Source organism: Filicampus tigris, chromosome 15, assembly GCF_054856515.1.
Source record: "Filicampus tigris isolate MCC_2025a chromosome 15, RoL_Ftig_1.0, whole genome shotgun sequence".
Classification (NCBI taxonomy): domain Eukaryota; kingdom Metazoa; phylum Chordata; class Actinopteri; order Syngnathiformes; family Syngnathidae; genus Filicampus; species Filicampus tigris.
Genome location: NC_141231.1, coordinates 624,481 through 652,479, shown reverse-complemented (window position 1 = coordinate 652,479; position 27,999 = coordinate 624,481). Strand labels below are relative to the sequence as shown.

At 41.2% G+C, this 27,999-nt stretch overlaps 1 protein-coding gene across 6 annotated transcripts in view; it reads right to left on the bottom strand.

Moving 5' to 3' along the window:
- dennd1a (DENN/MADD domain containing 1A) overlaps nt 1-27,999 on the bottom strand; it is a 116,117-nt gene continuing 88,118 nt past the window's right edge. For all 6 annotated transcript variants that reach the window (XM_086054529.1, XM_086054528.1, XM_086054531.1 and 3 more), the window contains 8 exons: nt 27,900-27,987; nt 21,376-21,416; nt 11,521-11,592; nt 11,382-11,438; nt 6,606-6,722; nt 3,579-3,643; nt 2,161-2,395; nt 1-1,404 (listed from right to left, as the gene is read on the bottom strand). In XM_086054529.1, the coding sequence (XP_085910655.1) occupies nt 397-1,404; nt 2,161-2,395; nt 3,579-3,643; nt 6,606-6,722; nt 11,382-11,438; nt 11,521-11,592; nt 21,376-21,416; nt 27,900-27,987 (1,683 nt within the window). In that variant the 3' untranslated portion in view covers nt 1-396. The remainder of the gene's footprint in view (nt 1,405-2,160; nt 2,396-3,578; nt 3,644-6,605; nt 6,723-11,381; nt 11,439-11,520; nt 11,593-21,375; nt 21,417-27,899; nt 27,988-27,999) is intronic.

Below are 27,999 nucleotides of genomic sequence, written 5' to 3'. Positions count from 1 at the left end.
TGTTCATAAAAATAAGTTTATCTGAAGTTAAAATTACTATAGTCAAGCAGTGGTATGAGCATGAAAAGTCAATTGCTTTACAATCACCAAATGCTACTGTCCAGAAAAAAAATCCAACTTGATTTCAATGTTTGTCATGAATTTGAGGTTAACCGAGGTTAAGAAAGGTGCCAATTTTTTTTTAGGTTTTTGATGTATGTGGTGTTTTATTAATTTCTCGTGAAACATTTTATATAAACATATTTAATCACAGTTTAGGTTTTGTGTAAGGAACAAATGTACCAATTCTTAATTCAGCTATATTTGAAGTTCTTCCAAAGAGGTTTCTCATGCAATATGAAAACATCTGGCTAGGTCAAACTTTGGGTGTTTCTACCATAGTCAAGTGTTAGTCTGTTAGTCAAATGTTTCCCAGCTCTTCTGTAGCTGATCTATGCTCTTTTGAAGAGTTGCGGTTGGTTTAATCATCGTGAGAAGATCGCCAAAAAGATCTGGCGTTTTTTGGCTGCCTTCTTCCATTTGAAGTGGTCTTGTTAGTGTGTTGGGAGCACTGCTCGGGACAGGCACTGAGACTGTCAGTCCTGAAAGGCCATGATTGCTGGTTGATGACTGAAGGAGTGGGATATATGAGGAAGAGTTGCCCATTCGATGACTGGGAAGAAGAGTGGAACTGTCAGGCAATTGCTGTTTATAGACCTCTGAGAGTGCAGGGAAAGGCTGTGGCTGGCTTGGACTGTGTAGATAAGAACCAATTGGTGGTTCATACACTGCGCTGAAAGATGTTGTCCTCCCACCAGACAAATATTGCATTTGAGGGACAGAATGCTGGAAAGACCGAGTAAAGTCAGTAGGTGATATGTGATGATGTGGCTGAAAAGGAGGCTGGATCATTGGGTAAGATCTAGGAGGAATTGTTGTTTTGCAAGCTGTTGAAAACACCTCAATATTCATTTCATCCCTTGTTGACATGGAACTTGTCCGTGGTGACTTGTTCAGGGGGTCCAGAAGGCTTATCAAATCCATGTGATCCTCTGCAACATTGACCACGTCTGAGGTCTTAGTAAGGGCTTTTCGAAATTCTTGACCCCCTGTTTTTGTCCATTCCTCATTTGATGATTTTGACTGACACTTGCCAAAAAGTGGTGCTAACACTGTTCCAAATTCAGAACTCTTCCTTCCGTGAGGACGAGGTATGGTAATATTGTCAGGGTTGGACAAGCCTTGTGGTTCGAGGCATGTACTGTTACTGTGAAGTTGAGCTGATTGGGCTTTCTTGCAGGTAGGAGGTTCCCAAGAAGGCATTTCTGTTTGATCTGGTTGTATACTCAACAGCCTGTTGTAAGTGTTGGGGAGCCTGAGGCCCGCAGGTATTTGTGAATGGTCACAGGAATGAAGGTCCTTCCGCTGCAAACACAAAAATGATGTTAGCTTATGATGTGTTTTTTTTTTTTTTCCATTCACCAGTCAAAAAACATTGCATATATGTAGGCAAAATGAAACAAACATTGCATATGTTTAAACATAATATATGCTTACCAATTTACCAGAGATGGGCGCTTTACTCTATTTTGCCAGTCCGTCCTCCATCCGCGACCAGGAAAAACCCTTTCGTCATAGTCTATCTGTCCTTGTTCATAAAAATAATCGCCCTCCGACCCAGTCCGTCCACATCCTTTTAAAGCGCTTTCGTCCTTACAGTCGGTCAGTCCGTCCCCTGCCTGCGCCCCCCCAAAAAAGCGCCTGTGCTTGACGTGGGGGAAGGATGCTCACGGCAGAGATCTCATAATTCATAAACATTATTTAAAGCTCATTTGCTGAATAATTTCCTATTCACATTCACTTACCGGCTGGGAGTGGACTGAATTGTTTACAACTGTTTAAGTGTCACGCAAAATAGCATTTAGCTGCCAACACAACCCCCGGCGGTCACCAGACTACGGAGCCTGCCAGGGGAGGGAACGCCACGAGAATAGTTAAGATTGCGTTACAATGCTTTATTTATATAGGGCAATTCATACACAAGGTAACTAACTCAATTTGCTTTCCACGATTAAAAGCACAACATTTAGAATAAGATTTAGTAAAAGTATATAGTCTGTGCAAAAATTGAAGCCATTAAGTTAAAACAAATGGTACAAGCAAATATACTGTATCTCTGACCTGACTGGTGAACTTGGCGCAAAGCTTTTCATGGTCTTGCAGATTCTTCAGGTCCTCGAGGCTTTTAGCCAGAGGAAGTGGTTGGTTATCGTGCTCATCCAGGCAGCTGAAGAGATTAGCTAGTATGCTGGCATTGGAGAGGCTGTCAGGAAGCTGGCTGGGATGTTCTATACCCAAATTAGAATCATGTTCTTCTATCCACTCAACCTCTCTTAGTGAGTAGTAGCGCTGTGTCCTGTGAAGACATACCTAGACTCAATGAGGCAATCACAATAGAATTCACAAGTAATATTATTGTTGATAGATTGGATTAGAGCTCAGACAAAACTTTGGTTTCTAATTAGCGCAATGTACTTATTGTACAAATGTCTTCTCCTGCACGCATTTTTCTATTTCTTGTACCCACTACTGCTGATAAAACAATGCCAATTTCCACTTTGTGGGACTCATAAAGGTCCTTATCTTGTATCATAGCATATATATAGACTATATTAATATACTTTCAAATTTATAGGCCCGTCCTCTCGACTGACACGTGATGGCCTACTGATTCATTCCCTGTTCTGTGTAGCATTATTTTGTATTATTTTCTCTTCTCTCCAGACACTTATTAATTTGACAGTTATTTTGCTGTTTAAAGTTGCTACTTCCACTATAGCGCAGTTCCAGCACGCCCTATATGGCAAGTGCACTGTATGATTCAATCACGTATTCCTTCATATCCACATTGATAGCTTAGCAATTAGCACGTCTTTCTCTCCGCCCTTGTTTAGTGGTAATGACTAGTCAGAGGTGTAGCTTATCTGCTGCCATGAAAGCGATGATTAGTGACTTGTGTTGTGTTGACACCTGCCAAGTTAGCTAGCCAGCCATAGCTTGCAGGGAGCTGGGCCAGCGTAAAATAGCATGCACCCAGCATTCCCCGATACGAACAGCGGAAAGCAGGGAGACTGGGCGATGTGGACACACGTTTTTTTTTTTTTTTTTTTTAACAATGTAGTGTTAATATCATCGCATTTATTTGTACTGGTCAGTGTCTCGGTGACCCGACGCAGCCCCATACTAGTGGTAACGTTGGATGCTGGATTTTTTTAAATATCCGGAACAATCAGCCGTCAGGAGTTGGAATTTTGTGATTTCTGCAACAAAATACGGATAATCCGTAACATCTGGCAGCTCTGTTAACCTAGCAAGAGGGGAGGGCAATTCATTTAAAAAAAGGGGCTACATGAGAAACTGATTATATTTACATGCAGTCAATAACCTTTTTAAGACCCAAATATTGGCAGTAAATGGGTTTTTAAAAGCCATGTAAATGTGCTCTTATTAGGGTTTTTGAAAACATGAATAAGGTTTTCTGGAATTTTGACCATAACAACATGGACAGTATTGTTAGTACATCATTTAAAATGGCTTACAGGTCATGAGAACTTTCCAGACCTTCATTACTATTGTTTTTCTTCAACAGCACGGGTGCATGTGTCTGTAAAAGTAAAACAAGACAATAAAATCATGTAAAAACAAAGTGTAGAGCTTTTACAGTACTTCAAAGTACACACAATGAAAAGAATAGGAATGTCAATACAGTAGTCTTGTTTTAGGTGTTGGATGGACGAATGGATAGACAGACAGACAGACAGACAGACAGACAGACATATTTCATTTTCCCGGAGAGGGAAATTAAGGCTCCACCATAGCAATAATCATGCAAACATAATATTTTGTATAAAAAATATATACAGTACATTTTATACTATTTACAGACTACATGAACAAAAAACAAAGAGAGAAAGAAAGGCAGCCTTGAGAATGAAATAAGACTTACATTGAGAAATATGTTACATTTGTGCAAACATCCAGAGAGTATGGTACATAGTACGGAAATAGTACTGTACGTTTAAGTTTGTATGATCAGTGCAATTGAGGTAATAGTATATGGTACTCTATGATACAGAACATCATACCAACAGTAAAACATGGTGTTAGCAGTGTAATGGTATGGAGCTGCTTTGCTAATTGATGGAACCATGAATTCTGCTTGTGACTAGAACATCCTGAAAGTGAATGTTCGGCCATCATGACCTCAAGATGAAGCACACTTGGGTTCTGCAGCAGGACAACGATTCAAAAAAGCAGAGGTGGGCATTTTACTGATGTTTGCCGATCTGTCTGTCATTCATCATCCGTCAGCAGCCTGGCTACCCGTCCGTCATCTGTCAATCCGTCATTTTTTCAAGCCGAACTCAACTGTAATCGTCTGTCCATCCGTCATGTTGTTTTAACTGCACTTCCGTCAGTAAACATTGAAGTTCCATCCGTCCGTCAATCGTCAATCCGGACAAAAAAAAGGTCCAAAAGATGATAAATCCATCCATTATCTGAACTAATTTGATTAAAATGGTAAATGGAGAGCACTATTTACATCATAATGTGCTGGCTTGCTGCTCAAACAGCTTTACACTCACATACATTTGGTATTTCACATACCCTACTCTTATTTACCAATCTATCGAACTGTTAAGTGGGAGCCTGCTGCCGCTTTAACTCTTCAAAGTTTTACTTTAAAGTTTTGCTTACCTTAGAATCCTGTGACGTATTGTTGTACAATCCTGGTGGATTAAAATGCTTCCTAGTCCTTGTGCAAACCGAAATAATGTTGCCATTACAATACAACAATGAACGTTTTTTTTCCTTCAAACTCGTCTTCTTTTTTTCTTTTTCTTCTTCTGTCTTTTAGAGGTTGGCAAACACCTTTGGCGAATGACCCACCACCTTCTGAAATGGAGTTTGGGCCTGCAAAATACAATTCAACAAACCCCCTAACCCTACTCTTTCCAGAAATAAAAATAGAAATGTAAAACTTAACTCACAAGAACTTCTCTGTAAAACTTTTTGTACTTCTTAGCTCATTAATTAGCCTGATTAACTCATGATTCTCTCTTTGGTGCATACCGCCACCTGCTGTACATATACAGTCAATGCAGTCTGGGTCGTGTTTCCGTCTCGTCTGCAAAACGGGCGTCCGTCAATGATGGACTGTGAGGTCCGTTCGGACTTGACCAGGTTAGTGATGATTACACAGACCGATGAAAATCCACTTCTGTCTGTGCTAAGTCAATCTTTTTTTTTTTAAGTTTCGCGTCTATCGTCAGCAAAACGGGCCTCCGTCAGGGACAGACAGACGGACCAGTCCGTCGGTCAGATGGAATGCCCACTTCTACAAAACCACCTATTTAGGCCGGCAGCACGTGACTGCGTTCCTACCACTAGAGCCGGGAGCGCTGTTGCATCGTTCTAACCTTTGAGCTGGGACAAGCGTATAACTGCATTTTTTTTTTTTTTTAATCCAATTCTCGGTCTCTTAGCCAATGAAATACATCAGATTATACATGGGATCGTGAGCTCTCGGGGGATCTCCTGGAATTTTTTTCGAGCAATAATGCCGGACGCAGACGATTGCGGGAGCTCTGAGATGAAAGTGACGATAGTGATACAGACGTGCTTGTGGAATTTGAACCAGTAGAACCAGTCCATCGTGATATATGGTTAAGACATGTTTTTAGACAATAACGATTGTATATGAAGTTCATTGTAGTATTATTGTTGTCCACTTGGGAGACATGGCTTCTCACAGGGTTCCTATGATACAGACATATGTAAATAGATGAAATAAATATTCAAACATACACTGTCTCATAGTGAAGGAGTTGAGGCAGCATAAGTCAGCTGGCTAGGGCTGGAGAGTGGGGCGCAAGGATGATGTGGAAAAAGGCAACAATGTTAAGATGAACATGGACGTGAAATAAATAAAGAGTCTGCTCAGTGACTGCAAAAGAGTGTGACTTCTTGAGGTTACTGTACGTCTACTAAAAAGTGAGTTTAAAAGCCCCTGGGCCACAGATGGTAAATATATTGTTTTTACCTGTAAGTTGACCCGGAGGAATATTAATGTGCATAACCACAGAATTTTCCTTTTTTATTATTACTTTGCTAGATTCATGTTATTTATTTTTGTGACCACTGTGGAATTTTCTTTCATTTTAACAGAAGGATAACAATTTTGTTCATGTGTGTTTGTGTTCCAGACTTCAGGTGGTAATTGACTACAAACGATTTGCAAACAAGCATTAAAAAGTGAAAGTTGAGATTTGATTGTTAATTTTTTCTACTATTACTTTTGGCCCTTGAAAAAGTGGCAGACATATATCCCGTCCAAAATGGTATAATACACACACTCTACACCCCATTTGGATGTACCACCAAATGAAAAATGAAAGTCTGTAACTAAAGCACAACCTGTTCATTTCATTTCAAATCCAATTTGGTGGTGTTAAGAGCCAAAAAGATGAGAATTGTGTCTATGTGCCAATATTTATGGACTGACTATATGTACAAACAGCATTTTCTTGTTCAAATATATTATGCACAAACGAGAGAATACTTACCAGTCCGAACTGCCAGTTGTGTTCATCCAATGTCTGCGGTGGCCCTTCACTCTTGACTCTAAATGCAAGGAAATCATTGTCACCAGCAATGATTCCTGATCCATTATCTATACTTTCCTGCAATGTGGAAACAATAATTGTTTATGTTAAACTGTGGTGTACTGACTGTGTAGTTCAGATTAGGTAGTCACACACTGGGATCAAACTCTGCAGAAGTTGTAGACTCAGAAAATGTTCTTTCATTTTTTTTTTTTTTTTTAGCAAAAAAAAAAAAAAAGATTAAAATACATGACAGAATTTAATTTTCAATTTTTCACAGTGTTTTCAAATGCGCAATACGCAACAATTGTGTCCTAATTTGAAAGGAGACCTGTTATTTACCTGTTTTTAAATCTAAAAGTTCAGTAAACATTTATTGTCATCAATATGCCATGTTTCAAATTAACCCTGGCCTGTACTGATGAATATAATATAATATAATATAATATATATATACATTTATATACATATATATATATATATATATATATATATATATATATATATATATATATATATATATACATACATACATATATAATGTATGTATATACATATATATATATATATATATACATATATATATATACATACATATATAATGTATGTATATACATATATATATATATATATATATATATATATATATATATATATTATTAGGAGTGTGAAAAAATCTTGATACGTGATACATCACGATATTTTGTGTTCCGTTCGATTATCGATACGCCTCCGCCAAGTATCGATATTTTCAATTAATATTCGGCCGCTGTAAAGACTCCTTTAGTGTTCATTGCTTATCGGGCAATTACTTGGCGGTCCACTAGGGGTGCGCCGCAGAAGAGCGGCGGGGAGGCGGGCGGAAGTCGTCAGGCGAAGAAGACAAACAAACAAAGGGAGACAACATGGCTGAAGCAAGCAATAGACTCAATTTAAAAGATGCGCCGGCATCATACAAAAGTTGTGGCTGCATTTCGGACTTAACAGTAGTACGGATGGAACTAAGCTAGCGAAAGAATTTGCTATATACAAGAACTGTTTCACAAAAACGTAAGGTGCACTGAAATACGGCGAATATATGTACAGCCACTTACACCGCCCAGCACCAGTCGCAAGCAAAAAAGCCACCCAAAGATTGTTAGATTTGCCTCGTGGCCAGACCCGCGCGGGTTCTTTACTGCAAACAAAACTCGCTTTTAATCTCCTGGGACAAAGTCGATCACGCACAGCAGCTGTGTGTATATTTGGGAGGATCACCGCCCGTATGGCGTATTTGAGATTGATGGTATTCGCTACATGATGCGCACTCGAGAGTCACGCTACGGAATACGAAGTTGAAAACGTTTCACTGAGAAAACAATTACAACGACCAGGGTTCAGGCATTGAATGAGAGGGACACACCGTCTTTTATTGCCACCACCGTGCATTTTATCAGCGATTGGGAACTCAAATCAGACGTGCTTGAAACCCGTGAATTGCATGGAATCCACAATGATGCTCACATTGCAAAAGTTTGTTGGATTTTTCATTCCTTAGTTACTCTTTGATTTTCTTTTTTCCCTGTAAATCTGCAGGTAGAGGCTATGCAGTAGATTTGCATTTTACAGCAATGTTACATAACAATTGGCACTGTTTATAAATAGAACAGAATGGGAATGTTCCTGACATGTTGCACTACTGTACAATAGTGTCTAACTCATTCAGTACCAGACTTTTTCAGGCCCACTGTGAAATGAAATATAAGTATGTCATTAGGATAGAATGAGTTAAGACACTGATTTTGTTTGCAAAACTGTTGCAATAATAAAGTGTCTCTGTAAGGAAGATTTGTTTATACAAATGTGCACTTGAATTTAATACTGTTATTCAGTAATGGTACAAAAAAGATTTTTTTCTTTGACAAAATGTCAATTTTTTAATAGCAGTATCGTACATTATTGCGGATTGATTTCCTGACCAATATTTCCATAATCGTTATATCGTGAGATAATCGTGAGCCTTGCATCGCAAATCGTATTGTATCGTGAGGTACCTAAAGGTTCCCACCCCTAATATATATATACATATATACACACACACATATATATATATATATACACACATATATATATATATATATACACACACACATATATAAATATATATATATATAAATATATATATATATATATATACATATATATATATATAAATATACATATATATATATATTTATATATATATTTATATATATATTTATATATATATATATTTATATATATATATATATATATTAGTGCTGTCAAGCGATTAAAATATTTAATCGTGGTTAGTCGCATTTTTTCATAGCCAACTTGTAGTTAATCGCATGTTTTATTTATTGTAAAAAATCCCTTGATTTGTCTGTCCCATTATTTTCTTGAGTCTGAATACCCTTAACATGAATAAGAGAATTGATTTTCTTACGCAAATACTTTATTAAAGAGAAGTCAACCCAAAATTTAAGAATATGTTTTATGCAGGCCCACTAGTTGAAACAAGGCATTCGGATAATTATTGCGTTTGTAGAATAAGAGTGAATCCACCTGTTTTTAGCCATCAGCGGGGGCGGCCATTTTGTCATGTCTGTTGACTGCATAGAACATATTCTTGAAAAAAATGTTTGGGTAGACTTACCCTTCAATTGAAAAAACAAGCATTGGATTCAACTCACACAAACAGTTCCTCAGTCCTTTCAAACACACACACCTACACGCGCACACGTGTCCGCACATGCGCATGCACACACCCACACACATAATCATTTACATTAGTGTTGTTCTGACAGATATGTTTATTTTGTCTTGAGAGCGGCTGTTGCTCAAGCGCCACTTGAATTTAGGACTATATGAGAGCAGTCATTTTTACGCACGTCACTTTTATTGCACTCTGGATGTTGGTGACTTCATTGACTAAAAAGATTATTATTCGCTGCTCGAGTGTCTTATAAAGGTAGTTTGTTTATGGAAATTCTGTTGTGGGTGTATTTTAATGTAAATTGTGTCAAATGAATGATAAACAGGTGTATCGCTGAGATTGTCCTGTGCAGCTCTCGATCGCGCTGCATGGTTCTTGCTGTTATGAAATACTGCTGCTTTGGAGCAAACGGCATATTATTTTGTATTTATTATTTTTCTGATAATGGATGTATAGATCATGGTAACCAGCAGCATTTATCAATGCTGCCACGGGTTGCTATGGAAACCTGAATCACGCGATTCAAAAAAATTGACAGCGTCAAAAGGGAGTTGGATTAACGCCGAGAATAACGCGCTAAATTGACATATATATATTAGGGATGGGAATTTCGACTAATTTGCCGCCGACTAGTCTCAAATTTTATTTGCGACTAGTCGACTAGTCAATAAGGAAGAAAACTTGAATTTAAATACGTATTGAATTCAAAGTTTAAAATGCAAATGTTGTGTGTATTTAGGGGCTATTTTAGCCCAAACATTCAGGACAGTTTGTTAATTTAAATTCTATTGCTGTAACAATAACTAACTGAATAAAGGTGAACAATTGAAAGAGAAATACATTTCTGATACATTTTCCAATGCAATGAATATTATATATTATATATATATATATATATATATATATATATATATATATATATTATTATGAATAATGTAATGAGTAATGGTACCGACTCCAATTCCAGCAGGGTCTCATTCGCAAGCACCATGTTAGGCTAGGTTCACACCGCAGGCAAATGCGACCCAGATCAGATTTTTTTGCCCATATGCGACCTGTATCAGATTTTTTTATGACATTCTGAACGGCTCAATTCCGATTTTTTCAAATGCGACCTGGGTCGCTTTCATATGTGGTCCTAGATCGGGTCCTAGATCTTTTCCAATGCGTTCGCGGTCTGAACAGCCAGGTCGCATATACTGTATACGACATTGACGAGCCCAAGATGCTCCGCGCAGGCGGAGGGAAAGTGCTGGCAGCAGGGGGATAGAATCTGCAAAGTTGTTTTGAGTAACACTATTGACTTTATATTTTACTTTAATTTAATTCCACTTGACACGTGAAGCATAAAGTGAACATTTATGCCGATCGTGGTAATTCAGCCACGGCTCAGATAGATAGATTTTTTACGCACGGTTATAACGTGACGTCATCGTTAGTGATGTCTCCATGACATAAGATAATAAAGCCTCGCCTCATAATTCCCCCCAAATACTGTATTTATCTGCTACCTAATCGCTTGAATGCCCCGACCCACTGGACCACATTTACTTCCGCAAACACAACGTCGGGTGTGACGTCGTCTCTTCTTCTGCCCAGGCGGGCCACTTTGACGACGCATGTGTTCATACAGCAGACAAGACAGAGGTCGCAGTTTTAATGTAATATGAAGGCTTACACAAAAAAATAGGATTTTTTGGGGGGGCTGGGGGGGGGCAATTCTCTCTCTTGGTGCTCAGCATGTTTACAGAGGCTGCGGCAGAGGCAGAGATGTGTGGAACAACATGCGTGATACTTAATGCCGCGTTTAACCAACTAGTAAAATACAAAACGTTTAATAAATCGTAGACGGTTAAACGACTAGTCCCTAATATACATATATATATATATATATATATATATATATATATATATACATACATACATGGGGGAAAATGAAGTACATTATATGACCAATAATTTTGAACGCAGTGGATATACTGCATGTACAGTAGATTTGCTTGTTGTGTTCAGCTACTTACCTTGTGCTTTAGCCGGCTCTTTACTTCCTTTATGCCCATTTTGGCATGGTCTTTAGCCTGTCAATAGAAACATATTAGAACCAAATAACTCAAGGTTAGATAGATTATTTTTGTTGGGAAGGGGGGGTTAAGTACTCACAAATTTGTAAACAGTCTTCATAGCTGGGTTTGCTTTGGTCTTCACTGTGTTCAAGATTGCCCCACTCCCTTTCTGTCAGGAGACATGAAGTGAAAAAAAACACACTTGCATTATTTACAAAGTGTTGTTTGCAAGTTATTTGTGTAGGTGACGGAAAAGAGGGTCACACATTTCTTGGGAATGGGAAGTACGACTCACAAGAAAGGATACAAATTAAAGAGGGAAGTCAACTCAAAAATGTTCTTGTGTTTGTGGAATATGAATTAGGCAGCAAAATCGATCCAATTTAGGGGGCAGCCATTTTGACGCTTGCTGTCGACTGAAAATGACATCACAGTTGCTCTTGGCTAAGATAATGACCAATCAGAGGGAGTTGTGCACCTATACAATATCAACAACACAGCGTGTAAATTTTACAAGACATCAGTATGTGTTACATGTAACGGCCGTCACAGCTCACCTATTTTCTGGGGTTTGTGTGATGTTCGCAAGATGAGCCCTTGGCACTATTTTCACTAAAGTGGGAAAATGGCCACTCACTGAGGTGGAAAAACACAGGGGGATTTTGCTGCTTAATTTATATTCCAAACACCGTACTATTAAGAATTCCATGTTTATATTTGTAGGAGTGCATAAAATACTTTATCTTACTGTAAATAAATGAGTTGACTTCCTCTTTAAATTAGTGAACAAACAGCACCCTGAACCCAAAGGATCCCACCAGAAATGGGATAAAATTGTGGAGAAGAGATCAGGGTTCTCCATCTCTACTCGTAGTCCTGGGCCTAACAGCTGCTTTTGATAAAACTGATCACATCCTTCTCCACAGCCTGCAACACACCAATGGACTTCCAGAAAACATGCACAACTATCTCACATTATATCTAATTGATACAAAAAAGTTTGTAGTCCTGGGGAAAGAAAGGTCTTACAAGTTGAGGAATACTTGTACAACCAAAACTAGGAATGTGAAATCAAATTATTATAAGGATTGGTTAAGTAATGATTTCAATCATGCTAGACCATTTTGGAAAAGGTTGACTATCATACTTAGATAATTATAACAGTCTAAATTATATATTGTCAGAGCTTTTAGTCAGCATTTCTCCTCCAAATGTAGAACCTCCACTCTCAGAACATCTGCATGCAGATGCTCCTTTAATTAATTCAAGATGTGGCAGCTCTTTTTCCTTTAAGAAAATTGGCCCTGTTGATGTAGAAAAGGTTATTTGTGATTTTGTTTTTAAAATAGCCTTGCTTGTGTTGTCGTATCCACTTTCTGAGTTCTTGAATCTTTGTCTACATGTGAAGTACCACTTAGTTGGAAACAGGCCAGTTACCCCTTTACACAAAGGTAGTGATCCTCATGACTTGAACAACTATAGACCCATTTCAATTATTTTTGTCAAAATATTTTTGAAAAATTGACTTTAATCAGCTATCACAACATGTTAATGAATTTAACATATCTCCTTTCCAATCAGGCTTTAGAACAAACGTTTCCACAACCTTACTCAAATTTACAAATTATATATTTACTTCTTTTGACAAGAGTTTATTTTGGGGTTCTATATTTATTGACCTTACTAAGGCATTTGATACCATTAATCATTATCTCCTCTGTGACAAACTATATGCTATTGGCCTATCGAGAGATGCATTGCTCTGGTTTAATTCATATTTTCACTATAGGCAGCAGTGCGTTTCTTATCAGCGCAGTCAGTATGATTTTGTTAGTATTGAGAGGGGTGTACCTCAGGGTTCTTCTTTGGGGTGCTCCTCTTCTCCATTTTTATTCATGATTAGTCTAAAATTTGTTTGGACTATCATACCCTGTTATATGCAAATGATACCGTTATTTACTGCTCCAATCCACAAGTTTCACAAATTCAGTGCACATTACAGGAAGACTTTAATTTAGTACAAAAATGGTTAAACCCATTAAGGCCTAACGCGCCTGGCTAAATATCTAAAACCTAAGGTCGACTTCGGAATCACCCTCGAAAAGGTTTTTAGTTTTTTTTTAATTTAACGCCCACAACCTAATTAATATCTCAGCCCCTGTAGCAGATAGAAACATAATTCCAAAAGAATTAGAGACCTTAGACGTGGCTTTCACACAAGCCTGGGTTTATTCATCTTTACTGTTTCAATCAAAGATGTAAAAAAGTGTCAGTGCAAGAGAAGCACTGTTTTTAATTTAAAAAATAGAGTGGTGATATAATCTATTCTGTTACAAAGCTGTCGATATCGTCATTGTCTACAAACATACATCTTAACCATATACCAAGTTTGACTGGTTCCACTGGTTAAAAGTCTACAAACACGTTGTCTTTCACTGCCGTCTCTTATTTCAGAGCTCTCGCGATCGTCCGCTCCCGGCTTTGGTGGTAGAAATGCTGTTCAACCAAAACAAGCTGTTTCTGAATCAGAAGAAATCCTATAGTATGCTCATTTCTTTAAAGGCCCTGACGTCGGAGGTCGTGAAGCGTCGTGGTGTTTGAATGTGCCGTCTGTTTGGTGTAGTGGCCACCGTAGTAGTGTCGTAACCCGTCTGTAAGCGTCTTGGGGCTTTTAAGTATGTAGAATCAGCGTCGCCAGTCGTGACATTTGGTCACTCTGATTGGCTGTTAGCTAGCAAATCAGCGCTCGGAGCACAAACGGTGCACGCCTCCGCTGCCTTAATCGTCTTACAAGTACAAGAGCGAGGGTTGACAATATAAGTATTTGACAATACAGTGTCAAGAACGTGATGATATACTTCGCATGGGAGTTCATCGTGAGCGAAGAATATAGCTGAATGCATTGTCTACGTTTTTAGAATCCGTCCCCGGCCAACAGCTTTCTGGTTGGATTTTTCTAACCATGAGAAATGGTGACTACCGCCGCCGATGGTATCGAAGGGTACAACATCTTCAGCAATATGCATACGCAGAAGGTACTTTAATGGTCAGCGTCGCTGTCTGTCGTTGCGGTGTATTCCCCCAGCGTGCCGTGCCGACAGCCGGCCGGACGCCACAGGGGGTAAGCGTCTGTCACTGTTGGCCAGCGTCTTTTTGGTCTATCTAGGCCTTTAGAGCAAATAATTATTTTCCATTGTCAATTATGTTTCTTGATGGATCTCTCCTTGAGAAAACAGAGAAATATAAATATTTGGGCTTATGGGTTGACCCTCAACTTTCTTTTAAATCTCATACTGATTCAGTTGTATAGAAGTTAAACTGCATCTTCGAATTCTCTATCGCTCAACTAATTGTTTTAGCTTTCAGGTGAGGAAAAGAATAGTTTCACAATTATTATTTCCAATTTTAGATTATGCAGACAGTGTATCAAAACAGGCGGCACGGTGGTCGACTGGTTAGCATGTCCGTCTCACAGTTCAGAGGTCGTGGGTTCGATCCCGGCCCTGTGTGGAGTTTGCATGTTCTCCACGTGCCTGCGTGGGTTTTCTCCGGGTTCTCCGGTTTCCTCCCACATTCCAAAAACATGCATGGCAAGTTGATTGGATACTCTAAATTGCCCCTAGGTGTGATTGTGAGTGCGGATGTTTGTCTCTGTGTGCCCTGCGATTGGCAGGCAACCAATTCAGGGTGTCCCCCGCCTACTGCCCAAAGACAGCTGGGATAGGCTCCAGCACGCCCCGCGACCCTTGTGAGGATATGCGGTACAGATAATGGATGGATGGATGTATCAAAACACCTCAGTTTCAAATCTTTACCTTCTTAATACTGTTTCTAATAGTCTCGCTAGATTTGTTCTGAGGTGTCCTTGTACAACACATCATTGTACATACTATGTACGAGTCACTTGATTGGTTTACGACAAAATATAGAAGACATTCTTATTGGCTGCAGTTGATCTTTAAATGCTAGTTCTTTAATTTCCCTTATCATTTAAAACAATACTTCCATCCTCTCAATACAAAGTATAGTTATGAAATCCAGAGATCCTTTCCTGGAAAGGACACCAAGGAAGGGTAGTTTGAATCCTATTTAGCTGGCAGGACTTTTTGTATCAGCCTAGGTTGCTCGGAGTCCCGCTTTGCCCCTTTGTCGTATGTTCCACAGGGTTCTATTTTGGGGCCCTTTCTGTTTTCATTGTATTTGCTGCCCCTAGGTTCTATCCTACGAAAACATGAGATCTATGTCCCACTGAGCAAAAAAGACCCCCTTATGACCACTTTTGTCCTGTCTAGAGAAAATCAAAATTTTAAATTGGACAGTGATTTTAAATTGAATGGGCAAATCGGTGCTGTTGTTAGATCAGGTTATTTCATCTTAGGCAGCTGGCCAAGGTAAAGCCCTTCCTCTCTCAACAGTACTTCGTTACATCTCAGTTAGATTATTGTAATGCACTTTTTGAAATCAGTCAGTCCTCCCTCAAGCATCTCCAGTTGGTCCAGAATGCTGCTGCTCGCCTGCTAACTGGAGCTCGGAAGAGGGAGCACATAACATCAATTCTGGCCTCCCTTCACTGGCTCTCAGTGCATTTTAGAGGACATTTTATGATACTTCTATTTATCTTGAAATCTTTAATCAAATAGCCTCACCACAGCGTACCTCTCTGAGTTCCTCCACCCCTACCTACACACCTGCCCGATGTCTAAGGTCTGCGGACCAGATTCTTCAGGAGGCAGAGCTTGGCATTTCACAAAACATTGAGGGTCCGTCAATCGTCATCCGTCAGTAGTGTGGGTACCATTCTGTCATCCGTCTATTTGGCTAGCCTGACCAAATAGTAATCTTCTATAGGCCGGTCTGCCTATCATTTAATGATGAGCCTATCGGTTATATCGGTTTTGATCCGTCTATCCGTCTAATCCCCCCACCACGAAAAAAAAACATGTCATAGTTGAACAGATAGTGCACTACTTTGCGGTGATTTAGTACGTCTACAATAAATAAAAAAAAATAAAAAAGACGGCTTAAGCATAAACGGAAGTGGATTTTGACCCGTCTGTGTATAACCTGACAATGATGATTATTGTTTCATTTGATACAAGTATGTTTGCTGCTTGATTCGTGTATTTTACATCAGGCATGTTTTTGGTCAGCTAATGGGTCCGAACAGCATGCCGCGTGACGCCAAGGTCACATCATAGACTGTTGGTAATAATAGAAGCACACTCGCAGACGGCTCACATTAGTGCTGTTTGTATTCAGCCCATTTATCTCAGAAGGAAACATGCAGAGTATACACTGCTGCTGTGGAAATTGCAGAAACAACTCCAGACACTACGACCGTCCACATATGAAGCATGTATTCTTTATTCGTTTTCCGAAGCCAAAAAGTCAGAGGGATAAATGTGCATGATGGGTCACCTTGTGTGGACGTCCAAATTTAACGCCAACAAGGTGAAGGCTTTTACCTTCGTATGCACAAACATTTCTTTGGGGGCTATATGGTGTTACAGATGAGAGTCCGGTCATCCATTGCTTTTTGTTTTTGTTTTTTTGGCATGTGCATGTGAGGCTTTGTAAAGCTCTTTGCGCAGAATGATTTAGATACACAAAATAACTGCATAAATCTGTTCGAATATGATGCGTTTTATTTTTGTTGTGGGCGGGGGGATTAGACGGATAGATGGATAGACGGATCAAAATTTAACAGTGGTTGGTCGCAGTTTGTAGTCGGAAACAATAATGGAGGCCCGTTTAAAATCGTAGGCGGACTGGCCCATAGGTGTGGACTATTTTTTCCGGCCGGACAAATTGGAGGATAAACGGATGCCGGAAGGGTAACCGACATCTGTAGCTGTAGGCGGAACGCAATAAATGGACCGCACATTTTTAGTAAAATGCCCATCTCTGGTCCTACCCCATTGAAACTTACTACCAGAGGATGATTAGACAACCTACCCCTCAACCTAAACCTAAACTCAACCTAACCCCACCTCAATATCGGCGTTGTGAGAATGCGTGTGTAAGCACACCAAGCATTGGTAGGATGTCTTGAGGCGTGTCCAATGCCTGCTCACAATGTAGGACATCTTAGTAAATGCACGAAAAAACTCATTGAATGTACCAAACGCCATCAATTTCTATGTTGATACCACATACATTACGGTAGCTGACTTTTTTTTTTTATTATGTGCGGGGGCCGGGGAAGCCGTGCATCATAGTGGAAAGTGACGAAGATGATTTGTTTTTCATATCACCATAACTCATGAACCGTTTGTGCTAGCAATGTAATTCCAACATATTTTAAAAGCAGAGAAGCGGTACTTTACATGCATACCATGTACGGGTGGGGGTATAATAGACGATTACATAGAGGGGAAAAAACGTGCTTCCATTAAATGTTAGGCAAGCCCCCTCTCTGTCCACTTTTAAAACTTGTTTGAAGACAGGTTTTTATTCTTTCAACCTGACATGACACTGCTTTCTGCTGTTTTCTGGTCTATGTATATGTGTTAGTATTATTAATTTGTGTTTTAATTGACTGCTTTCGTTGTTTTTGTTGTCGTGTTAATTGTAAAGTGCTTTGTTATATCTGCAGCTGTTGTGAAGTGCGCTGTATAAATAAAGTTGTATTGTCTTGTATAAAATGAATTTTCCCAACACTGCCCAGCATATTCTATCAGCTTCCCAGAATGTGCAACAATCGCAGCTCCTTTTGTAAGGGAAATTTGTAGAGTGGCTAGATTGTATTCTAGAATATCAGAGTGAGAAAAAGTCTCTCACTTGTACTTTCAGAAAAAGTGTCACAAAAAGGCAATGGCATAGGCACAACCAACAAAGAGTGCTAATACTTGAATGTAGTAGCTGTGAAATGAGTTCGACTGAGATGCTTTTTTTAAGATAACAAAAGATGTAGACATCATCTATCAAGAAACTACCCTGGTCTACTGAGGTTCATTCACATCTTGAATTCTATTTGTGTCATACTGTTTCCTACCACTTCCACAAACATTTTGACAGAACTGGCACTTGACCCTCCACCCTTGACCCCCCGCCCTTATTCATAAAAATTATTGGTGGTGATAATTTTATCTCTGTTCCGCCTAGGGTTGCCACCGACCCTTGAAAAACGGAATCGTCCCGTATTAAGGAACGAATGTACGCGGCCCGTATTGAGTTGTAAAGGGACGCACTTTGCCCCGTAATATCGTCAGAGTAAAAAATAATGTGTAAAATGTCAATGGAATTAATGGAAAAACAGTTCTTTAACACACCACCTCCGCAAAGGCTAACTTCAAAATAAAGCTGACCAAATAATACATTGCGTCATTGATACCAATGCAATAGCCTTAGTAGGAATTTTACTTTGAAGTTGACCTCCGTGGTGGCGTAACAGCTAACTTGACATCCGTTTTTGACATCTCAACTTGCCACCTACATCAAAGCAACGCCATCCCGAAGTCATATTCACTATTCAGTCGCGAATTTAGGTCGCTAACAAAACGCTAGTTAATTACGCTGTCATTGTATGATACGGCACAAGTCTCCGGCGTTAGTGGCAAGCAGCTGTTATCATTAGCAACAAGTGCCTAGCTGGTACTTCAACAGCTGTTCCTTGCTTTTTTTTTTTTTACTTCTTTTTCAATATTGTGGAGATTATTTTGTAATGCGCTGTCCATGTGTAATGCGCTGTCCAAGGTGCCTTAAATTGCACTTCAAGGTCAAAAATATAAAATAAAACCTTGTCTTTATTTATTTTATAAAAACACTTTTGCTCATTAAATAGTTTAAAGAAAACAATCAGCTCAAAATGTCGGGTATAATACCTTGTTATTTTATACACGGTACCACGTATAAAATAAGAACATTCTTATTTTATACGTGGTACAGTGTATAAAATAACAAATACAATAATGACAAACACAATAACAAATACAATATTAACAAACAAAATAACAAACAATACAAGGCAGAATACTTTGTTATTTTATACACGGTACCACGTAAAATAAAATAAGAATGTTCTTATTTTATACGTGGTACAGTATATAAAATAACAAGGTATCCTGCCTTATATTGTGTTCTTAAATCCTAAATGGCCATATTAGACATGAGGAGTTTTTTTAATGGGCAAAAGTGATTTATAAATTAAATGAAGACAAAGATCTAATCATCTTTTTTTCCTTTTTCCTTTGCTATTCCGAAACACAATCTGATCTCTGACTCAAAATCCGTGACCTATCTGAACAGTGACTTATGTGATCCATTGGACCACTAGTGAGTATCAAAGTCAATCTCCTGGTGCTAATGTGAGTAGTAACCCATGAAAAAAATGATGTGTACCCCTGTTAATATGGGAATGTACAATGAATGTCAGCATTGTATGGACAAACAACATATAATAATTTTGGGGTGGAATAAACAAGTACAATTGATTGACAAGTATGTTAAATAGATTAATCAATACTTAAAATTTTCGATCCCGGCTCTGGCCTCCCTGTGTGGAGTTTGCATGTTCTCCCCGTGCCTGCGTGGGTTTCCTCCGGGTACTCCGGTTTCCTCCCACATTCCAAAAACATGCATGGTAAGTTGATTGGACTGTCTAAATTGCCCCTAGGTGTGATTGTGAGTGCGGATGTTTGTCTCTGTGTGCCCTGCGATTGGCTGGCAACCAATTCAGGGTGTCCCCCGCCTACTGCCCAAAGACAGCTGGGATAGGCTCCAGCACGCCCGCAACCCTTGTGAGGATAAGCGGTATGGATAATGAATGAATGAATGAATGAATACTTAAAATTGAGCACTATGGATCGGAATATCAATATTTTGGTATCGATACGCCCATCCTTTGTTGAAGGCAGTCAGGCCGTCCCCGTCGATTAGTCGTCCCTTATTTATTTTTCAGGGAATTGGCAATCCTAGTTCCGCCCCCTGGCCCCCCCCCCAAAAAAAGCATCCATGATTGACGCTTCAAAATGCACCACTATTACTTTACTACTTACCCAACTGCATGTGCTTACTTCCATTGCGAGCCCCGAGGTTGGTTTTGTCGTATTGTATAATTATTTGAGTCCAACAGACGGCCAGAAGTCGCATTCAACAAATTACTTATTTCTTTTCCACACTTGCCTTCGTTTACGGCCTTCAAAATAAAAGCATAACAGCAAACCACTATACACAGCAGGTTTGCTACGGCATATTTCCGGAAGTAGGAAAGACGCCAGAAGAAGTGCATGAACTCCACCTTGATGTGCCAGCGTCATACTTGAGTGCTGCGCGCAACTTAATATACTCCCGGACACAAGTTGTTTTGAAACAGTTGAGTTCCAAGTCGGGGGTCGTAGCTTCAAAAAGACAGCGACAATGGATATTGTGCCTGCTACAACCATAAAGGGACCGAGATGACTAGACTATGCATTTAATTCTATTGCCAAACTAGTTTGTTTTGCAGCAGCAATGAGCTGCATGCTGCATCCTCTCTCTCCTCCTCTCCGTGTGGGAAACTGTATGTCATTGCAACATGTGACATAATGGACCGATCAGAGCAGCAACAATTCCTGATGGGTGCGTGGCATGTGTTGCAGACCAGTCGCCAACAGCACAATGCGTCGGTCACGTGAATCAATGCGGCAGTTGTCGCTCGCGCCGACGCGGGAGTAGAAATAAGCCTAAAAAGTAGGCTGAGATGAAATTTGGCTGCCTCGCGACCACGTCAAACGCATGAGGGCCGATTAGTGGGCCGGACTAAAGTCCACTTCTGGCCATGCTTAGTTCAGCCATTTTTTTTATATTTGTCAGCCCCCACCCCCCGCCCCAAAAATGGGCATCCGGCCGGGCCGGAGGGTCAGACCGGTCCGGCCCAGGGACGGACTGGCCAGCTCTGCATTTTGAACAACTTGTATGAACATCAATCAGCATATTTTTTTTCTACACTTGATAAAATTCTGATTTTACTCACCTTCACAGTAATTAGCCACTGGTGGTACGATGTATCATTTCCTGTGGAGAGAATTGATAAAAGGTCTTTAAGCCCCTATCCAACTGAGCGGTGAATAATTGCGATAGTTTTTTTCTTGTCGCAAGGGAATTTTGAATGTGTTCAAAATTTCAAAAGTACAGGCGAACGTCTGCTGAACATCTGGCGACCGTTTGGCAAACATTCGTGACCTTCAACAAACCCTGACAAGATGCACATTTTTCTACCTTCGCCAACAGCCGAAAATGTTCGCTCCTCAGTGTGATAGGGGCTTTACATCTTTTAGATCACGTGGACAAATATTCAGTATTCAACCTGAATCAGTACATTAAAGTGATTAAAATACCTTGCATTTCCTTTCAGAAACCATATTTTCTACTGTAGAGCATAAAACTACCACAAATATGGGCCATGGATTACAAATGAGGTTTGTCAATACTCACATGCCAAATGTAAGTTTGATTAAAATAATTCAGCAAACATTGATAAAATCAACAATTTTGCACCATTTTAGCTTTCAAGGATTCAATGTCAGGTCAGTCGAATCATTATCAAAATTTTGAAAATAATAATAACTTTTCTTTTGTATATTGCGTGGCTCAGAGGATTTAATTAATGACGTTATAAGGATAGTAATCCTTGTCATATTTACCAGTAGTTGAATGTGTGTGATATTTAACACCTTTGATTTATGTTGCATTGTTTTTATTTTATTTTTTAACAAACCATGACTTTAGGTTGAGTGGGGAATACTGATATTCCATGTCAAATCCTTGAACAACTTGCATTGCTCATCTAAGCATTGCTTAAAAAGTAAGCTTCACTTTGTGTTGAAAGAGATGCACGAATGACTTTATCAACACATTTCATGATAGAACTGGTTGAGAGTGGAATGAGGAGGAGGATGAAGTCCATCCTCAGTAACAGCAGCCATCCTCTGCGTGACACTGTGGTGGCTCAGAGATGCAGTTGCAGTGACAGATTTCTCTTCATGGACTGAGAGATTCAGGAGGCCATTTGTACCAGCCGCCATTAGACTGTCAAAGGGATCTTGTTAACTAACATGCATTTTTGGTACCATTGTTAATAACTTTTTACTTAGTTTAGGATTTTATGCCGGAGGCTTTGTGTCTTTTTTGGGGGGTTGACTTTGTACACTGTATGAATGTACTTCTTGCTACTGGACACCTTGAATTTCCTTTTTGGTAATTAATAAAGTATCTATCCATCCATCCATATTTAGGGGTAATGATGGTATCGATTTATGTGTGATGATGAAACCATTGTTAATTGCAGAGCTGGGCATTTTACTATTTGTCATCCGTCTGGTGTGGGTATCCTTCCTGTTATGTTTTGCTCTAGGCGCGCTCTGTCTCTCTCTGTCTCTCTCTTTCCCTCTCTCTCTCTCCGTGTGTTAGTTGCAGCCCAGCTGGAGTGGGGGGCGTTCCCTTCAGCTGCGCACCTGTGGCATATCATAATCAGCTAGGTTTAAAAGGACACTGTTCACCACCACATCTTGTCGGATTATTGACCTTGCTCGCTTCACAGCCCAAGCTCTGTTTTCTAGACGTCACGTTCTCGTATCTTGTTCTCGATTTTTCCGGTAAGGTTTTGTTATATAAAGTTTTTGTTCCTCGTCACTTAGACTGTGCACTTTGTGTTTCGTGTTATTGGGGTTTTTTGCAATATCGTTTTGTTTTTTGGTTGTCAATATTTCCTTGCCTTGTGGGAGCGTTTTGTGTTCCCTATTTGATGTTCCCTGGCCTTGTTTTTGCCAGCGTCCTTTGTTCATACTTTGTCGGTCATTTTTGGATTTTGTAATTAAAGATTTTTCTGTTCAACGCTTTTGTCTCATTCTGCATTTTTGGGATCCATATTTTTTCCTGTCCGCTTTTGTCATACTTGACAGAATAATCTGACCATGGATCCCGCAGAGTCAGACAAAATTAGGAAAGCTTTGACCAGTCAGGGTCGACTGGTGGGACAGCAGGAAGCAGCGCTCACTGAACTCTGTGGTGCTGTGACACTGCTGGCTCAGCGGTGCGACAGTCTGAGTGCCCAGCTTGAGCAGCGCGACATCCGAGGAACGCCCTCTTCGGATTTCCAAGATGCATCAAGCTCGATGCCTCCTGACATATTCAGATGTCGGGAGCCCAATTTACCCCACCCTACACGGCATGAGGGTGAATCATTTATGATCAGCAACCACTTACTTATGCCACCGATAGTTCGCGAGTGCGTTTATTATGAGTCTCCTGTCTGCTCGAACTGCTGCGTGGGCTTTGGCGGTGAGCAATGCCAAACCCGGGCTCCGGACTTCCCTCCCTGATTTTGTTAGAGAGTTTCGCCAAATGTTTCACCACCCTGTACTTGGAAGTTGTTAGATTGCGCTGAAGGTAACCAATCCGCTGCTGATTATTCCATACACTTCCGTATTCTTACGGCTGAGAGTGGGTCCGGACTATAACGATACTGTGGCCTCCATAGGACGAATTTCCAGTGATTCAACAGACTCGAAAAGACTTGAGCTTAGGGGCGAATTGTGTGTGCTTGGCAAACATGTTAATGTTACTGCGCTTATTGATTCAGGGGCAGATGACTGTTTTATTGATCCCGACTTAGTGGAAGCCTTGGGTTGCTCAACGGAAGAGCTGACCGAGGTCAAAAGGGTTACTGATCTTGATGGGCGTCCTTTAGCCTTCAGTAACAGATTTGTCACGTGTACCGTATTGCTCCGTCTGTCTGGTAACCATGCTGAAACGCATCAATTTTTCTTCATGCCGTCTCGTGCGGCACCTGTCGTATTAGGCCTACCATGGCTCAAGATGCACAACCTGGACATTAACTGGGGTCGCCCAGCTATAGAAAATTGGAATTTGTTTTGTCATGCTCATTGTCTTAAATCCACTGTGCCGGAGAACACACTATCGGTCGTACCACCGGAAGAGGAAATTAATTTGGATCGTGTGGCACGCGAATATCATGACCTTAAGAAGGTGTTCAGTAAGGACCTTACACAAACCACATCGGCCATATGATTGCGACATTGACATTGTGCCTAATTCGGCACTCCCTAGCTCTCGCCTCTATCAAGTGTCGCAACCAGAGCAGGCAGCATTGAGGGATTATATCTCCGGTGCACTAACAGCGGGCCACATTCGTCCGTCCACTTCACCACTGGGTGCTGTTTTTTTTTGTTTTGTTTTTTTTATTGATAAAAAAGACGGGACACTCAGACCGTGCGTAGATTATCGAGGTCTTAATGACATCACGATCAAGAATAAGTACCCGCTTCCCTTGTTGGATTATGCTTTCGCCCCATTGCAGTCTGCAACCATTTTTTCTAAATTAGACTTGCGCAGGGCTTACCACTTGGTCCGTATCAGAGAAGGTGACGAGAGGAAGACAGCGTTCAAGACACCCCTCGGTCATTTCGAATATTTAGTGATGCCATTCGGGCTGACAAATACTGTTTTTCAGAGTTTTATCAATGATGTCCTCAGAGATATGCTAAATGTCTTCTGCTTCATCTGTCTAGATGATATTCTGATCTTTTCTAAGGATATTCAGGAACATAGACAGCATGTCCGTAAGGTCCTTCAGCGGTTATTGGAGAATTGACAGTACGTTAAAGCCGAGAAATGCGAATTTCACATGGAATCGGTACGGTTTTTGGGGTTTATCATTGGAAAGGGACAGCTGCGAGCTGATCCGGTTAAGACAACGGACTGGCCAACCCCTACCTCTAGCAAGCAGTTACAGAGATTTCTTGGTTTCGCTAACTTCTACAAGAGAAAATTATTATTAGAAATTACAGTCAGGTCGCAGCCTCTTTAACTCGTTTAACGTCCAGCAACCTGCAGTTTCGGTGGAACAATAGCGCCGATGCAGCGTTCAAAGAATTGAAGAAGTTATTTACTAGTCCACCAGTGCTTATTCATGCTAACCCTGATCTCCCTTTTGTCGTTGAGGTTGATGCTTCTAATTCAGGGGTAGGGGCGGTACTTTCTCAACGGGCCCCCGTCGACCAAAGGCTCCACCCCGCACCTTCTTCTCCAGGAAACTCTCTCCAGCCGAGTCCAACTATGAAGTGGGAAACCGGGAACTCCTGGGCATTGTCTTAGCCCTTCAAGAATGGCGTCACTGGCTGGAAGGTGCCAAGGAACCTTTCACCGTATTCACTGACCACAAGAACCTTGAATACATTCGCTCTGCGAAGAGCCTGAACTCCCGTCAAGCCAGGTGGGCGCTGTTTTTTACCCGGTTCAATTTCACTCTCACCTATCGCAAAGGATCTCGCAATCAAAAGCCAGACGCCTTGTCGCGTCTCCACAACCCCGCAGTTGATGAGGCGCTGCACGAGGCAATCTTGCCGTGTTCATGTATTGTGGGAATGCTCCAGTGGGAGATTGAACAGAAGGCCTCGGAAGCCGCTCGTGACATTCCCGCGCCGGAGGGGTGTCCTCCAGGGTGTCTCTTTGTGCCGGCCGAACTTCGGCAGGAGGTATTACTATGGGGACATTCGTCCAACGTGGCGTGCCACCTGGGTGTTAATCACACCTCTGCCATGATCATGCAAAGGTTCTGGTGGCCGGACTTGAAAAAAGATGTCCCAGATTTTGTAGGAGTGTGTTTGGCCTGCGCCTGTGGAAAATCCTCGCAGCAACCCGCGGCAGGTCTTCTTCACCCCTTGCCAACCCCGTTGCGCCTGTGGTCTCACGTTTCTCTGGACTTTGTCACTGGACTGCCAGTCTCTAAAGGCAAGTCGGTGATCCTCACCGTGGTGGACCAGTTTTCCAAGCTCGCCCATTTCGTGGCTCTGGCCAAGCTTCCTTCCTCCCTCGAAACTGCCAAGTTGTTGATTGCCCATGTTGTTCATCTCCATGGAATACCCACAGACATTGTGTCTGATCGTGGCCCCCAGTTTGTGTCCAGAGTCTGGAGGAAATTCTGCCATGCCATTGGGGCGCCAGCGAGTCTGTCATCGGGATATCATCCGCAGACCAATGGCCAGAGTGAGCGCGCCAACCAGGACTTGGAGGCTGCCCTCCGATGGGTTTGTCTGCATCAACCCACATTGTGGTCCCTGTACTTACCTTGGGTGGAGTATTCACACAACACCCTGGTGTCCTCTGCAACTGGTAGGTCGCCGTTCGAAGCAGCCTACGGTTTCCAACTGCCCTTGTTTCTGTCGCAGGAAAGCCAGGTCTCTTTACCTTTGGTCCAGCACCACCTGAAGCGGGCCCAGCATGTCTGGAGGGAGACACAGTATCGGCTCTGTCCAGGACAGCGGAGCGTAATAAGGTGATAGCTGACCGGCGCCGACGTCCTGGGCCTGCTTACCTGCCTGGTCAGCAGGTATGGCTGTCTACGTGGGACCTGAACCTAGCCGGGACGTCCCACAAACTTGGGCCCAAGTTCATCGGGCCGTTTGAGATTGAGGCGATCATCAATCCTGTCGCTGTGAGGCTGCGCCTGCCCCTGACGCTCAAGGTCCATCCTGTGTTCCACGTCTCCTTGGTCAAGCCGGTGCAGGACTGTCCTTTTGCCCCGCCCCCCGTTCCTCCGCCACCTCCTCGTATTGTGGATGGTGAGCCTGTCTACACCGTGAAGGAGATCTTGGACTCCAGGCGCAGGGTCAGGGGGGTTCAGTTCATGGTCGAATGGGAGGGGTACGGCCCGGAGGACACTTGACACTTCCGCCGTCCCTCATTCGCCTTTTTTTTCGGGGAGGAAAAAAAACAGTACCCACCTATAGGCCGGTCCGCCTCTGATTTTAAACGTACTTCCGTCAGCGTTTCTAAACTAAAAAAAACAAAAAACAAACTAGCACCCCCCCCCCCCTTTTTTTTGTGTGCACATGTACCACAATCAGGAAATGTAGTTGTGTGTCTTTGACAAGCGCTCCACTTGTCTAAGAGCTCTATATAATCAGCGTGTCGGGATGAAATGCTCCCAGTCAGACAAGTGGCTCATTGAAGGCACACAACAAAATTTCCAGACTCGAGTCAGACATGTTTATTGAATTTGAACAGAAAGAGTGACTCAAAGCCGATATTTGAACAGAAAGAGTGACTCACTGCGCCATGGAAGCCTGTTCACATCCTGGTCCATCACTCAAATCTGTTCCACAAGCAACAACAACTCACTATTGTTCCTTGCCGCGGTCTTCAAATCCTCGCCGAGAAAAATAAACTAAAGACGGGCTACAGACGAAAGACGGATTAAATCATGGGCTTCCGACTATGTTTAGTCCGTCTATTTTGAAATGTTTTCCGTCATTCGTCAACCATCAGCAAAACAGGGGTACGTCATAGGTGGATAGACGGACGGTCCGTCACACAGATGGTATTAACCAGTTCTGGTTAATTGTGTACAACTGCTTAAAATGTTTAGAGTACATAAAGGCACAAAAATTGGCAAATGTGGACGCTTGAAGGGACGTAAAGGAGATTTAATCTGCTGGCCGATTAATCACTCAGAATTACAATGATACACTAGCTCACCTGCATAATTGCCATTGTTGATCTCCTCCTCAAAGATGTCACTGAAACCTTCTCCAGCGTTTAATACCTCCAGACGGCCATCAATGAACTGTAGTTGCAA